This window comes from Acanthaster planci, linkage group LG04 (genome assembly GCF_054643075.1).
Source record: "Acanthaster planci isolate LZ-2023a linkage group LG04, COTS_SCS, whole genome shotgun sequence".
Lineage (NCBI taxonomy): Eukaryota > Metazoa > Echinodermata > Asteroidea > Valvatida > Acanthasteridae > Acanthaster > Acanthaster planci.
The window spans coordinates 5,971,268-5,984,975 of NC_141780.1; the positions used below are offsets into that span (position 1 = coordinate 5,971,268).

General features: G+C 38.2%; 1 protein-coding gene across 1 annotated transcript in view; it reads right to left on the minus strand.

Annotated features, from left to right (window-relative positions):
- LOC110974247 (uncharacterized) overlaps nt 1-8,088 on the minus strand; it is a 31,031-nt gene extending 22,943 nt beyond the window's left edge. Inside the window, exons 1-2 of the mRNA XM_087135433.1 lie at nt 7,789-8,088; nt 3,212-3,285 (exon numbers count right to left, since the gene is read on the minus strand). Of these exons, the coding sequence (XP_086991559.1) occupies nt 3,212-3,269 (58 nt within the window). The 5' untranslated portion in view covers nt 3,270-3,285; nt 7,789-8,088. The remainder of the gene's footprint in view (nt 1-3,211; nt 3,286-7,788) is intronic.
- Between the last annotated feature and the right edge of the window lie 5,620 nt (nt 8,089-13,708).

Consider the following 13,708-nt stretch of genomic DNA (forward strand, 5'->3'; position numbering starts at 1 on the left):
TTGCTGGGGGTTTTCTGTCGAAAAAGTAAATTGAGTGTTTCTTTATATTTTATGGTACGTGCGAAATGATCGGCTGTCATTTACAATGCAGTAACGCCAGATATGCGCACAAAGGAACAAACCCATTAAATATCGTCTTTCTTTCTCTCTCTCAATCAATTATAATTTCATAACTAACTTAGCTGCTTCATGACATCAAAGCCATGGGCCAAAAAAATGAAAATACATTGTTGGCATTTTATGCAGGAATGGATCTGTAGCGCGCAACGAACCCTCTGAGAAATAGCATTTCACAAAATTTACTTCAATTGGCTGAATCCATGGAGAGTCGTGGGGTATGCCCCTCCCCCCGTTTGCTTGAAATGCAAAGCCAGAAGGTACTTATTTTCATTCTTCCTATAATGAACGTATAAATCTCAACCCTCAATAAAAAACTCATGTGAGGAAAGGCCTTAAAAATTACAAGGAAAAATTAAGGAATTCCAATTTTTGTAGGCTCCCCGTCCGTAAAAGTTCCCCCGAAAATAATGGTCCGAAATCTGCTCTTCAGTCGGTCACTGTTTAAATATGAACATTTTTGTAGATTAACTGCAAAAGTTGATTACAATGCTTCAATTTTGTAAAATGAAAGGTTTAATTTGATCTATGGGTGTGGACGTGCAAGGTAGTGCCTTGCGGAGAAAAAAAACACTTCAAAGGAGTTGATACCAATGTTCCCTCTGTTATCCTTGTTGGGTACAGACTTTTATCACAGGGCAGCTATCTTGCTTTTCTGTGATTCAAACCAGTATAACCAAACTGACGCCAGAAGAAGAATAATCAGTTTCCTTTAGTCAGTATGTGACGTTGAATTACTATTCTAACGTGTCCATGGGGAAGAAGATAAACATGGGTCGTCTTGGTAAAAGACTAAATAAAAACCTTTCAACACGAGGATTTAAGAGAGGTCTGACGTCGTGAACGAAAAAGAAAGGTCGAGTGCGCAAACACACCGCTCGGATGCAATTCGTGAGAGCCAAAGTTAATATACGCTGTTCAACACACAGTGTGAGATTTTTCAAATGTCATCAAGTGTTAGTTCAGGTGTCAGTGATGATTTGGTCAAAGTTATAAAGCTATCATTATCAAGTGACCTTGAAAATCACTTCTCAGTGAATGCAACGCCGACATGTGCCTTTGTGTTTGAACATTTGCAAATACTCCGATCAAGAAAGTTAATCAATTCTTATTACTCTTAGCAAGAATTTTTTCCTTTCCTTTAGCTTTCCTTCAGTAACCACATCCATTTTATAAAGAAGGCACAGTTATGTAGAGATCTCTTCGGATTGATCAGCTAGAAAAGCAGAGTTGTTTTCAGGAAAAGATAAATTAGAAAGAAGTGGAATTAAATACTTAACAGAAGCAAACATAATAAACTGCAATAGATGAGTATTTGAGTAATACATAATGCGTGCCTTGTTTAAAGCTTTGATCAGGGAAATTATTAGTTTGTTGTCTATACTTATTTTGGCGTATTGGTGTTTCCCTTGCCTGTTGTCTCTGCGGTATGGTTTCAATTCCCGACTCGGTCTACATGCGGATTTCATTTTGAGGCCCTACCTACCATCCTAGACAACATTGTTGCAATAGCCATACGCTTTCCAGCCCCCATCTCCATTCCCCTGGTCAGTGTTGTCATGTCTGGCCGGAGAGCGGACCGCGCGCATAGACACAACATTGTGCCGTATGGCGCGTGTATATATTTCGGGCCAATTGTACCAGAAAAGCAAGATAATTATCCATTTTGTCCAACTGTTTTGCAGGAGTGCGTCGTTGAAGATATACCATGTCATTGCTGCCATAACTGTGCAAAACGGCAGTTGCAACACATTTGTTGTAGCGTTGGGGTGACCTACGAAGATATGGGATGTATCTTTTGTAAGAATTTCTCTTTGAAAATATCTAATTATTCTGTTGTTGCAAGTAAACTAAATTTGTTGTTATAACAAATGAAAATGTATTTCTATCAATAAAAAAGGGAGACGAGTGCCGCGCAACTGTGACATCCCTGGATCTGTCATTGTTGATACATAAACATTCACTATACACCTCACAGCTTTTATACTGAGATCACTGAGAAGAAATGGACCCAACCCGGTTGGGATCAGTTTTATTGTCGAAAATTTAGGAAATTAAATGTACCAGTGAAAATAAATCAGCATCAATTCTTTAACTAATCGCGTTCAAACCTAAAAAATTGCCTTGTTTGTTCTGCGCCCAGGGAAATAAAGAAAGTGGTGACTCAGAGGGAAAAAATCCAAAAGTTATGCGGTGTTGACCAAGCATTCAGGCGCACGGACTCCTGAAATTCGCAAGGAATCGCAGTTACCGGCTTCCATATAGGACTCTCCTGGGTCTCGGGTTCCCGGCCCACCGCACTGCCTTCCCTGCCCATCCATTTAACCCCAAAAGTGTTCGAGCGACCATGCAAGGGAGGAACGAGACAGGCCCCCAAGCCCTGGCCGCCGACTCGGCCATACGTCTCGAACCTGTACTAAGGCGCTCACCTGGACTTCGCGGACAGTCCCAGCAGAAGAGCTTACCCGGTAGGCTAAGGTACTGTTGGTATTTGACGGCGTGAATTAGAGTCTCTTATAGCTACTGACTGACAGCAAGCGTTGGGAAAATAAAAAGCCACAAGGGGGATTCGAACCCACTCTCTAACGATCTGATGACCGCGAGCTTAACAATTCGGCCATTTCACAGATCTTGTTAGTAGCTGTTCATATTAAGGTGATAACATAATCATTAACCTCATTGCACGGAATGTTGCTGTGTAAAGACTAAGTGATTTAACGTTACAACAGTGCATCACGTAGCAAAATACACATTCGCACACACACAATGGTCATCAACATTAAATGTTCTCCCCAACAGCTTCTCTTTACTATTTTTGCGGAATCCTATACCAGCAATAGTAAAGCATGGTGGCGCCAATTTCCTCTACCCAGATTTTTTTTCAGAATGAAACAAAACAAAACCATATTGTTAGCTCCATTGGTATCACGAGTTTGTAGTTCTGGGTACATAACAGGAATGGTAAACGCCACTTACAGCCATGAGGAGTATTTTTAAATCCATGTACGCAGCACGTGAGAGTACGCTTGGAATAGAAGACGTCAACCTGTTCGATTTGCCCAAAATTAATACGTGTGATCAAAGGCGTACTTACCAGCAGCGATGATAATCACTCCCAGTGCAAATAACATCTTCGTAAGTTCCACAACCATCACGTCAGCTAAGCCTCTGAAAGATTTAAGCACCAAACGATGCAATTAAAAAATACGTAGTTGATGGAAACTGCAGCAATATCAGCCTTTCAACAAATAGTTTTCACTAGAAAGTCTGGGCCAACCTCCTCAGAATAACGATGTTTCTCTCCGCACTTTCTGCTTTGCCATTTACATCATCAGTTACATTCAATGCAGCGTGATAGGAGGAAGAAATTTTCACCCCCAAATCTGACCCAAGTCCATGGACCTGTTGTCCCTACTTCTTGTCAAAGGGCACCCCCTTTTATTCTCATGGTTCTCATTTTTGCGGTGAATTATTCCTTAAAAGAAAGAACTGATAACTTTGGTCGAGATTTCAGTAACACAACATTAATTAGGAAAACTATCTGCACATCAGTATTTTGAATTTAGCCAGTTATGTCATTGCTTTATACATACACAAGTCCACAGAATTTACATCGTCTTTGGAAATTCAGTTTTATTATAATGGAACAAGCATTTAAATTGATTGTCATTCCGTGTTTTCCAGATCAAATAATCATGGCTGAGTAATTAGTCCTATGCAAGGCTCTTCTGAGGCTGAGATGCGTGTTGTGCTTCTGAAAATCTAGACATGTATTCAAATTATTCATGTCCCTGAAGCCGTTCTTTTCAGCAAGAAGGATAAAAGATCACACAAAAATCTGAAATCTCAAGTCGGCCTATTCCCGAAATTGTGTAAAAGCATGTTACATTGTGCAGAATATGGAAATCAGAGAAGAAAAACAACTCGGATTGTTCGTCTCACAGTTAAGGTAATTATGTTGATTGGGTAAAAATCACCAAAGTGGAATAAGGACATTTGAAAAGAAACGGAGTTTACGTGCTAATGCGAGATGCCAGGGAATGAATAAGCTCGTACGCTATCCCTAATCGATGGCTATGCAAGGTGCAGATATCAAAGGATCGAATTACTCCTTTTGGAAAATCATAGTTTTAAAACTTAAAGCACAACATAGGAATCACTCATTGAATCATATAAGCTTTTTTATTTCAGCAAACAAATTATTCCCGAGGCCAAAAAAATGAGAATCTAGAATTGAAAATGATGCTCCAAAAACTCGGACTGCGCTGATTATGGTACATACACAGTGTACAGTATGGCATGGTAATGATTGCTTACAAAAGGGCATGCATAGTTATTACCAAACTTCGATATAATGGTGACGACTTATGATGGTACAGGCAACGTATAAGCAATCGGCTACAACTCAATTATCGATGACCCATGGTGATTACTCATCGGGTAGACGGATAAGGATAAGAATCGTTTTGTGTAAAGATGGTTGTCAGCTTACGAAACATCGTTGAATGCCATAATCGAGTCACAGCATCGCACTGAAAGGTATATCATTTATGCCTTTATTAAATATTCCATAAGATTGCCTGATATGGAAAATTCAAGTGAATGTTAATACAGTAAAATGTAGCTGCAGTAACGGTTCCAAAATATTTTGTCTGCCATTTCGTACACGCCTTCATTGTATGAAAAAAGTTTGACTTCCTTTTTAGGTTAAATGCATACATTCAAATGTGAATTAAATTGTATGATATTTGAAGTTTTTCAGCTGCTGTGATTCATCGTATCATCGTGGGAAGACATGGTTAATTCAGTGCATAGGTCCTGTATTCAATTTGTGAATTCCAAATTTACTCACTAAATCATTTCTGATTAACGGTTGCTGCTTGCTTATTGGTGTGCACAATAATGAATTAGCAAAATAAAAATCTATTTCATATTTTTTTTGTGTACAGAACAATATAACAATAAAGATGTCTCTTTTGGATGCCGTCATACATTTGCTATGAATTGGACATACTATCATAAAAGCAAAACCATAGCAAAACATCCTTTGAAATAGTAAAACGAAAATTGAAAATGAAGATTAACTAAGACACGAAGGTGCAATTTGAAGTTTGTTTTAAAAATCCAATGCAATTACGGCTTTTATATCTTTAAAACCCCGTAGACTAAAGGCCGTTCCTGATTGCGTGAACATGCGTTCGTAGGACAAAAACCAATCCTAAGATATAGTGTCCCAAATAGGTGTTCGTTCAACAAATCGTTGGAAACGCGTTCGTTTCTGTGTTTCTGAATTGCTTTTGAAAAATCCTTCATCCGCCTGCTGGAGATTTATAAAGTACAGTTCTTTGGAAGTTGACAATGACAAACACTAATAATTCATGAAGGTAACGTGAACGATTAAACACATGTACAATTACGATGCATCTCTTAAACTATTGATTTTAGCCACTTTGTCCTTATTACTAAGGTAATGCAGCCCAATTGTAAACAAAATAGTTGACCACAAACAAAATACATCAAAACGCGGTATCAAAAAGCTTGTAAGAGTGAAAACCTAAGCTAAAAGGGCAAACAAAGAATTGTTTGAGTTTCAAACAAAATTTTGTTCAATTTTTTGGTAGAATGACGTCCCGCAGCATCTCCTCTGGGACTGCCTGCATATTGACGTCCTGTGTGCCGTCGGCGTTCGTTATGGCCATATGACCCAGGCTTTACTATTTAAGAGTGGTTGACACCAGTAGAATACAGGAACCTAGACTAGAACTAAACCTGTCTTTCGGTTGGGGTTGGACAGCTAGTGTGTCTTAGGCAAGATAGTCTGTCACTAAAAATTGCTTCTCATTCATCTGGGAGTAAAATATGTACCCATATTGTGGTAGATATTCAGTTTCATTAATTGCCTTTGGCCACTTAGGAGTAAAATGAACACCTGTTTTGGCTGAGATACTGGTGAGTACGGAGCTTGAATTAGCTGTTTGTGCTTGAAATGTCAGCTTCGGGCTGTAATGAATTCTTGACTAGATCTTGCTGGGCGTGTTTCGTCCACTTACTCTGTATGGTATAACGATAATTCACTTCATTCATTGAACAAGGAGCCTGAAAAGGAAGGAGCCTAACTTTGATGCTCCAATTAGAGGCGTAGCCTGAAAATGACAAACATTTGGGACAATAAAAGTAGCATGACTTTTTATCCGTAAATACCCGTTGGAGTGCAAGGTTGGTAATCTATAATGTGTTCCCACCATCCCTCAAGTATCAAATTTTACCAAGATCGGATCGCCTCGCTTACAAGGCAAGATAGGAGGCTTCTGAAAAAAGCCAATACTAAACGTTAGTACGAAAACCAATCGTATGGATATTGCATAAGGTGTTCTTTGGAAAGAAACATGGATTTATGAAAGACAGAGACCCTCAAAGGAGGAAAATGTTTTGAAAATGAAATACAGAGACAACCTCATGGAGAGCACCAAACTCCAGGAATCCTTGCTTTAGTTTTGATGACTTGCTTCTGAACGATTTCTTTGTATGTGGATTCTCGAGACCGTGATTGGGAGGTGTTAGTCACACTTCAACAAATAAACTTCCTTCTAGCAACAGCAATTGCAACTACATAGACATCATGTTTAAGTCTGATACACTCCTTCCTATGTAGATACAAACAGGACCCCCCCTCCATTACAGTAACAACAAACTACACTTATGTCTTCTATAACACCTTTGGGTTTTTAGGAACAAACAAAAAATCCTCCTTTTTACCCACTATATATTTTAGTCATGCGAGATCCCTGTAAGCAAACCCAATCTACTGGTGAAACTTTGTGGAACTGAAGGTCACCGACAGAAATATTGAGAAATTATTGAATTTTGAACCAACTTTTTTTTTACTTCCTCTCTTTGAAATTTCACTGAATTCTGGAGAGAAGTTTGTAGGCCTACGACCTGGCCAAAATGTTGTAAAATCAATGCTGAACTGAAAAATAGTGGCTTCTTTACAAGCCTGCGGTGGATTTCAAGTCCCCAGCCTTTGCTTTATCAAGGACGAACATTTCGAGATATGTTTCCGAAACAGACTATGTGTCAGATCGGATCGGTCTTCCCATTATTCTGGCCAGATCGGGTGGGATCGGTTTCGGTTCACGTGTGTTTTTTCTACCGGATCAGTTTGGTTAACAACCATCTCGTTAGAAACCAGAAATAAAGCCCAATAAACCTAATAAACATAGCATACATTCACATTATCACTGCATTTACCCTTGCCCCTGGGAATTAATCACTACACTCCAGGTGCGAAATTCATTGTAAACGAGATACAATGTAGCAGTTTCCAGTTGACTCGATGGTTTTTTATCCAAATCCATGTTACTATAAAGAGCCAGTTCATAACGATTTGATGAACAACATTATTCGATGCAATCCACCTGTAAATAGACCCTGCTCTATACGTTTGCTTCCCCATTAGGTCAATCTTTTCCCCAGATTTGGTGAGGTTTACAAAATAAACAGCGAGACGAAAGAGCAGCTGCATGAAGAGTGTGGCTTTTTTTCTTGGGTGATTTAGCATTGACTTTTGATTTCTTTTTAATGACCATTGTCAGAAATAAACAACGATTTAAAGAATAACAAGGGAATTTTCTCAGGAGCTTTTATGCAGCTTGACATTTGTGATCTTACCAATTTGGATGGAGAACCTCCACGGATGTTGCAGAGCGCGGCAAGCAGAGAAAAAAAGAGAAACCGTCGAAGTTCGTCTGAGCCTATTATATTTAGGAAAGAAGCCTCCTGAAACAGCCCCGACATACGCTTGCTGCACGTACACCAGTGACTTTTAAAGCAAAATGACGCAACAGGGATTTAGTCCTGTTGGATGAGTCGGTTCCTTAAATTTTCCTTTCGACCTTCCACCTAGATGAACCGGGCAGGATTGTCTCCGTGGTAAAATACTAAAGTATACGATTCTACATTTGCACTTTCGTGCTACGGTGCACATAAGGACGAATAAAACAGAACGGGTCCTCGGGCAAATGTAATAATTTATAAGGATTGGTTCATTGTGAAATTAAGGCTTCTGTATGGGCGGCCAAAAGGACTAAAATTAATTTTAACAAAAATAAACCATTACGAGCAAACAGAATCTTCTTATTCAAAAATCTAAATGATAAAACAAAAAAAGCACCAAAACCATTTGAGAAACAAATTATTAAAAATTGTAATTAAAAAATTACAAGTTGCATGTCACAAAACATAATTTTACCAAAAACGAATAATAACGGGCGAAAAGCATTTTCTTATCAAAATGTAAATAGTAAACTATAAATTATAACAGAAATTATTTTTTAAATAAATAACCAACATCTGAAAACAATGTGCCCCCAAAAGTTCCCAAAATCAAAACAGTAAATCAAAATACGAAATAATTGAAAAAAAAGTCCAAACCAAAGGTCGCCAGCAGTTTACTTCAATTTTTCACAACGAAGCTAAACGCAAATCATTTGAAAAATTCTGAAACAAATTTGGTTCCAACGTATAATAGTTTATTTTGTGTAAAATTAATTTTGACCCATTTGGCAGCCCGGTCTTTTTTGAACAAACAAACTCAACGCGAATCAATAAAAAATTATTGCTCGGTGGTCGAGTGGTTAAGACATCTGCACTAGTAAGCAGGAGGTCGTGGGTTCGAGTCCCACCCGAGTAAGCTTGTGAGGGTTTTTTTTTTTTCGCAAGCTCTCGGACAAGCACTGAGCATACAGTGCTTATAAAGATACGTTGGGTAAGGGCAAACCCGTTATATACAAAAAATTCTTAAACAAACTAACTTGGTTCCATCGTTGGGGGCGTCCTATACCATACGCAATCATTGTGTTGGCAGGCGGAGTCTGTCGATCTTGTTGCTCAATATTATTTTGGCAATAATTTTGACATCAACTAATTGCCCTTTGTTTTTACTTAAAGCATTGCGCTATCAGTAGATAGTTGCATGAATTCTCCAATTTTACTTCCCCGTTTGGAAACAATCTTCAATAAATGTTAACCAGAAACAAAGGGCAATTAGTTTATGTCAAAATTACTGCCAAATAATATTGGGCAACAAAATCGACAGCCCGCTTGCGTGATCGTGGACATCACCTAATCGCGCCCGCCAACACAATGGTTGAGTATGGTATAGGACGCCCCCAACGATGGAGCCAAGTTAGTTTGGTTAAGAATTTTCTTTTGATTCGCGTTGAGTTTGTTTGTTTGGAAAAAAAAAACCCAAGGCCAAAGATTGTGTTTGCTCGTAATTATTTATTTTTGTTAAAATTAATTTTGGCCCTTTTGGCCGCCCAAACATCTGGAGGCTGTGTTCTTTATCTGTTAGTGGTTAGCAATGGCGTTCTTGTGAAATTAAGAGGTACGCCGTTTCTGAAATGCTAGCGCTTTCACTCGACCATGACCAGGGATATGTCGTGCAATGTCATGCTATTTATAATTGTATAATTGAAAAGATGCTCAGATTACTGTTAACTGAAAGATATTACGATCCTTCTTCCCAGTCTTTAAACACCTTTCTCCCAGTGTTAAACTCTTCCTCTTACTGACAAAGTGCAGTCAGAAATAAAATACATTTGCACGTAGTGTATAAATTTTATACATGTTCTATAGGCCTGTGATAACAATAGGTGTTTACAATAATTTAACCTTACCGTATATAAAATGCTCACAACGAAATCCATTATTTCTTTTCAAAAAGTAAGCAGAAAGTGGGTCCTGAACAGAAACTAAAGTTAGGTAGTGTTGACTAAGCAATCAGTCGCACGGACTCTTGAAATTTCCAATGATTCTCACTTATCGTCAAATTCGCTTCGCTTTTACTTTCGGCCGTACTATGAATCGGCCTTGACAATATTCGAATCGATTTCTCTACAGAAAAATCACGACCTGTCTTTTAAGTTTTTCTTTAAGGGTTATAACATTGAAAACACTTGATATTTTAAGTTTTAATGTATGAGTTTAATTCCACGTTCATTGCTAAATCATTACTACATGCCATTAAATCTACAAACGGCAGAATCTTGAAATTCCAATAGCTTGGGAAAATATCTCTAATTGTTCAGACATCACTGCAATTATCCGTCTCAGTACATTGTTTGTCCTGATGATTGATTTTGTATGAAAAAGAAATCATAGCCTTTTTGAGAGGATTAAGTTATTCCTATGGGAGTTTAGTTTTTTCAAACTACGGCGTGATCGTTCGGTTCCATGTTTTAGGCAAAAGATTTTGAGTAGACGACAAAAGCTGCAATGAATTCATCCGTTCATTTTCGAATACTTTGTGAAATACTCTTTAGTTTCTGCTCTGACGACAGGCCACAATCTGCCTTGAGCAGAAGTACCCCCTCATTGATAAAAAAGAGCCATTTTGGTGGGGAGTGTTCGTTTTGTTGGCAGCGATGCGAGTGCAACGCTTGCTTTTCGTAGTCGTTCGTGAACCAACGATATGCTCTCTCCACAAAAGAGCCTCCGTTGCTAGGAAATTGCGTCCTCTCTTGGTCCAGCTCAGGACCCATTTGCTAACCATGCACCACCTGGCAAAAATGGCAAATTTGACGTGGCAAAAGGAAAGGTCTGTCAATGTGCCTGGACTCATGCTCGGAAACTACTCTGATTTGGTAGTTGCATTAATGAACTGAAATTTAGTGGCGGGGGAAATGCGTTCGAGAGCACCTTGAGGGCACTTGTGATACACTGTTTACTACTACTGGGCGGTAACGGCACTGCGTCTCATTTTCATTTCACACCCCTTCAGAGAGTACCGACTTCCTTTCCAGGACACCCACTGTATCCCCTAGATACAGTAGTCACCAACGTCTGGGCTACTGTGGCTACTCAAGTTGCTGTTGACCTTCCTCGATAGCTTCGTCAGCACCACACTTTCAATGATCTTAGTCCACGTTTCTGAATAAAACATTATACAGACGCTATTATCATTGTGGCCGTGTCTTTTCTTCCACTCTGTATGGCCACGCACATAATTTCTCATCAGACCGGCATGTCATATTAGCAAGCACGTAATAATGATTGATGTGTGGTATCTTATATTGTATTTAGAAACGATTATTAGAGAAATCCAAATTTGAGCAAGAAAGGCTAAACATTGTTGTGGCTCATGTTTAAATATTTATTTCCTGGAGACAATGCTGATAATTGGTCGCAACGCTCTTTCTAATTACATTTGATGAAAAAAAACTAAACCAAACCAAAACACTGTTCTTCAACAGTATACTCTTAACGAAAACGCAAAGTGAGAAAGAATGCATGAAAAAGAACAACAGAAACAAGACCTGCTACCTATTCGCCCTTTGCACGCTGCCACCCTAGGCATGCAGAGCCTCGGTCTGGTAGCTTTACACAATGATTCCCATGTATGTTGCTCAGTAATTGTGGGCATGCTGCGTTAGTTCTTCTACCATGTATCTACCATACGATTGGACAATATATCAAAGCTATGTTAACGCAATTCTGACGCAATTGTAGGTTGCTCTACATCAAATACGGGACCATAGAAACAGCGCCTATTGTCTCTCGTGAAGAGGTTGACCTCCGTTTCTTCCCCGAAAATTCAAGATTATGGCAAGAAGGTCACTTTTCGTTTAAATTTTATGGGGGTTAGCCACAGTTTTTTTTAATTCGCCTTTCCCCGAAGACACCTGCAAAATGGTAATAAAACTGCACCCTGTATTCGCTCAGCTCTGAAAGTGGCTACCCACAATTTAGTAAACCATTTATTTTAAGGGACACCACATGAAACACTCCTGTTTAGCGCGGAAAAAAATCGCAGAAAATGTTGAGGGTTGAAGGATCTAAGCCTGGTTACAATGTTTACTCCCAAAACTTATAAAAAACTTTGTCAAATGCAGGAAAATAACAGCTTGTAATTTCTGTGTCTTTGTACGCGGGACTCATACCTACGACTATAAAGGCGTATAATTAAAAGCGAAAATCGTTACTACTATACATATGAATTAATATTAATGAATTTCAGGCAAAATACTACTCACATTTTCTAAGTACAAATAAACAAACTATTCATAAATAATTGACAAAGGTACACTACATATTCTTCACGTCTCCATAGTGCACCACAGAACAACTACGGCGTCGATGCTTTACCTAAATATTGTGAGCACATTCTCTTAAACCACTCTGTACAGCAGAATTCTCCTAGTCTCCATGGACGTAGATGACTCTTCCAAAGTAGAAAAAATAGCGGAGTAATGATATTCGGCTTTCATTTTCACAAATTAAGAAAAACAAGCTTTCGTCCAACTAGGTTGGCAAGCAAAGTGCATTAATGATCTCATAAGTATTCATGTTTTGGGAAAATAAGTGATCATTTTTTCAGCTTGTTAAACAACCACGATATGACCTTCATTTACAACTCGCATTGCAAGCAACTGTCAACAAATGAGATCCGAAAATTTCCGACCTAAATCAACTATCCGTCTGGCAAATACTCAGTTATAAACGTGACAAATCGAAATGTCAAAAGCTATGTTATTCGTAAGCAGTGTTAACTATATATGCTAAGCAACTTCAGTTTTATGCTTATGATACCAAAAATATGTAATGATACAGTAGAAATACAAAAACAGGTTTGGTTTATAGAATTTATCTGACTCTCAAACAAGTTGTAGTTTCGGAACAATTCAGAAAATAACAAATCTATAGGTTATACCTGTTTCTGTTTGAGTTTATTACGTGCAACTTGTAAAATTGGTGAATTTTGCTCAAAAAAATGTTTTTAGGTACAACAAATTTTATCGACAACCTAACAAATCAAGAAAATTAATATATAACATTTTCTCACATTCAATTTCAAAACTTGAACAAGATATGAATTGATAATTATAACAGGCAATCTATACTTTACTACAAGGAGACTAACACAGACGAAAAATTTGTTTTTAGTGCGTTTGTAATTTAAGAGGCCTCGAGCATCCATTATACGTGTCTAAGCTATTGTGCGGCGTTTTCCAACTTGCTATATAGCCACTACGTCATGTGCATCTTTTTGTGACGGAAATGTTAAGTAACTAACATCAGAAAATTCCCAAGAAAAAAGAATAAGGCCAGGTAAATGTTTCAATACTCTGTAATGTCGGAAACGTATATTAATTGGTTATACAAATTTCTGTTCCAATCATTTTCTTACCAGAAAACTTCAGTCATACAATTTAAAACAACGTGTACTGATAAATCCAAGTTAGAATTCCAGTTATTGACGTTTTATGCTTGACCATCGGCATAAAGTTAAAAATACTATGAAACGCAATTCTTCAGATTTTACCATACCTTAACACGTTACCAAAGGGAATTACTAACAACAAGCCAAGGCATCCACGACGGTATCCGGCGTATCAAGCGCATTTTGTATTTTTGCACAATGAAATGATTCTTTGCAAGGCATCTTAATACTGGAAGGAATAAGTTATTACTACCAATGTGAATTTCAATTGAGTTTCGGTCTTTCCTGTCCTTTAAGTAAATAAAGACTGAGAATAAGTAATCTTGCCCATGAAATCAACTTTTCTAACATGAAGCGTGCAGTTGCATA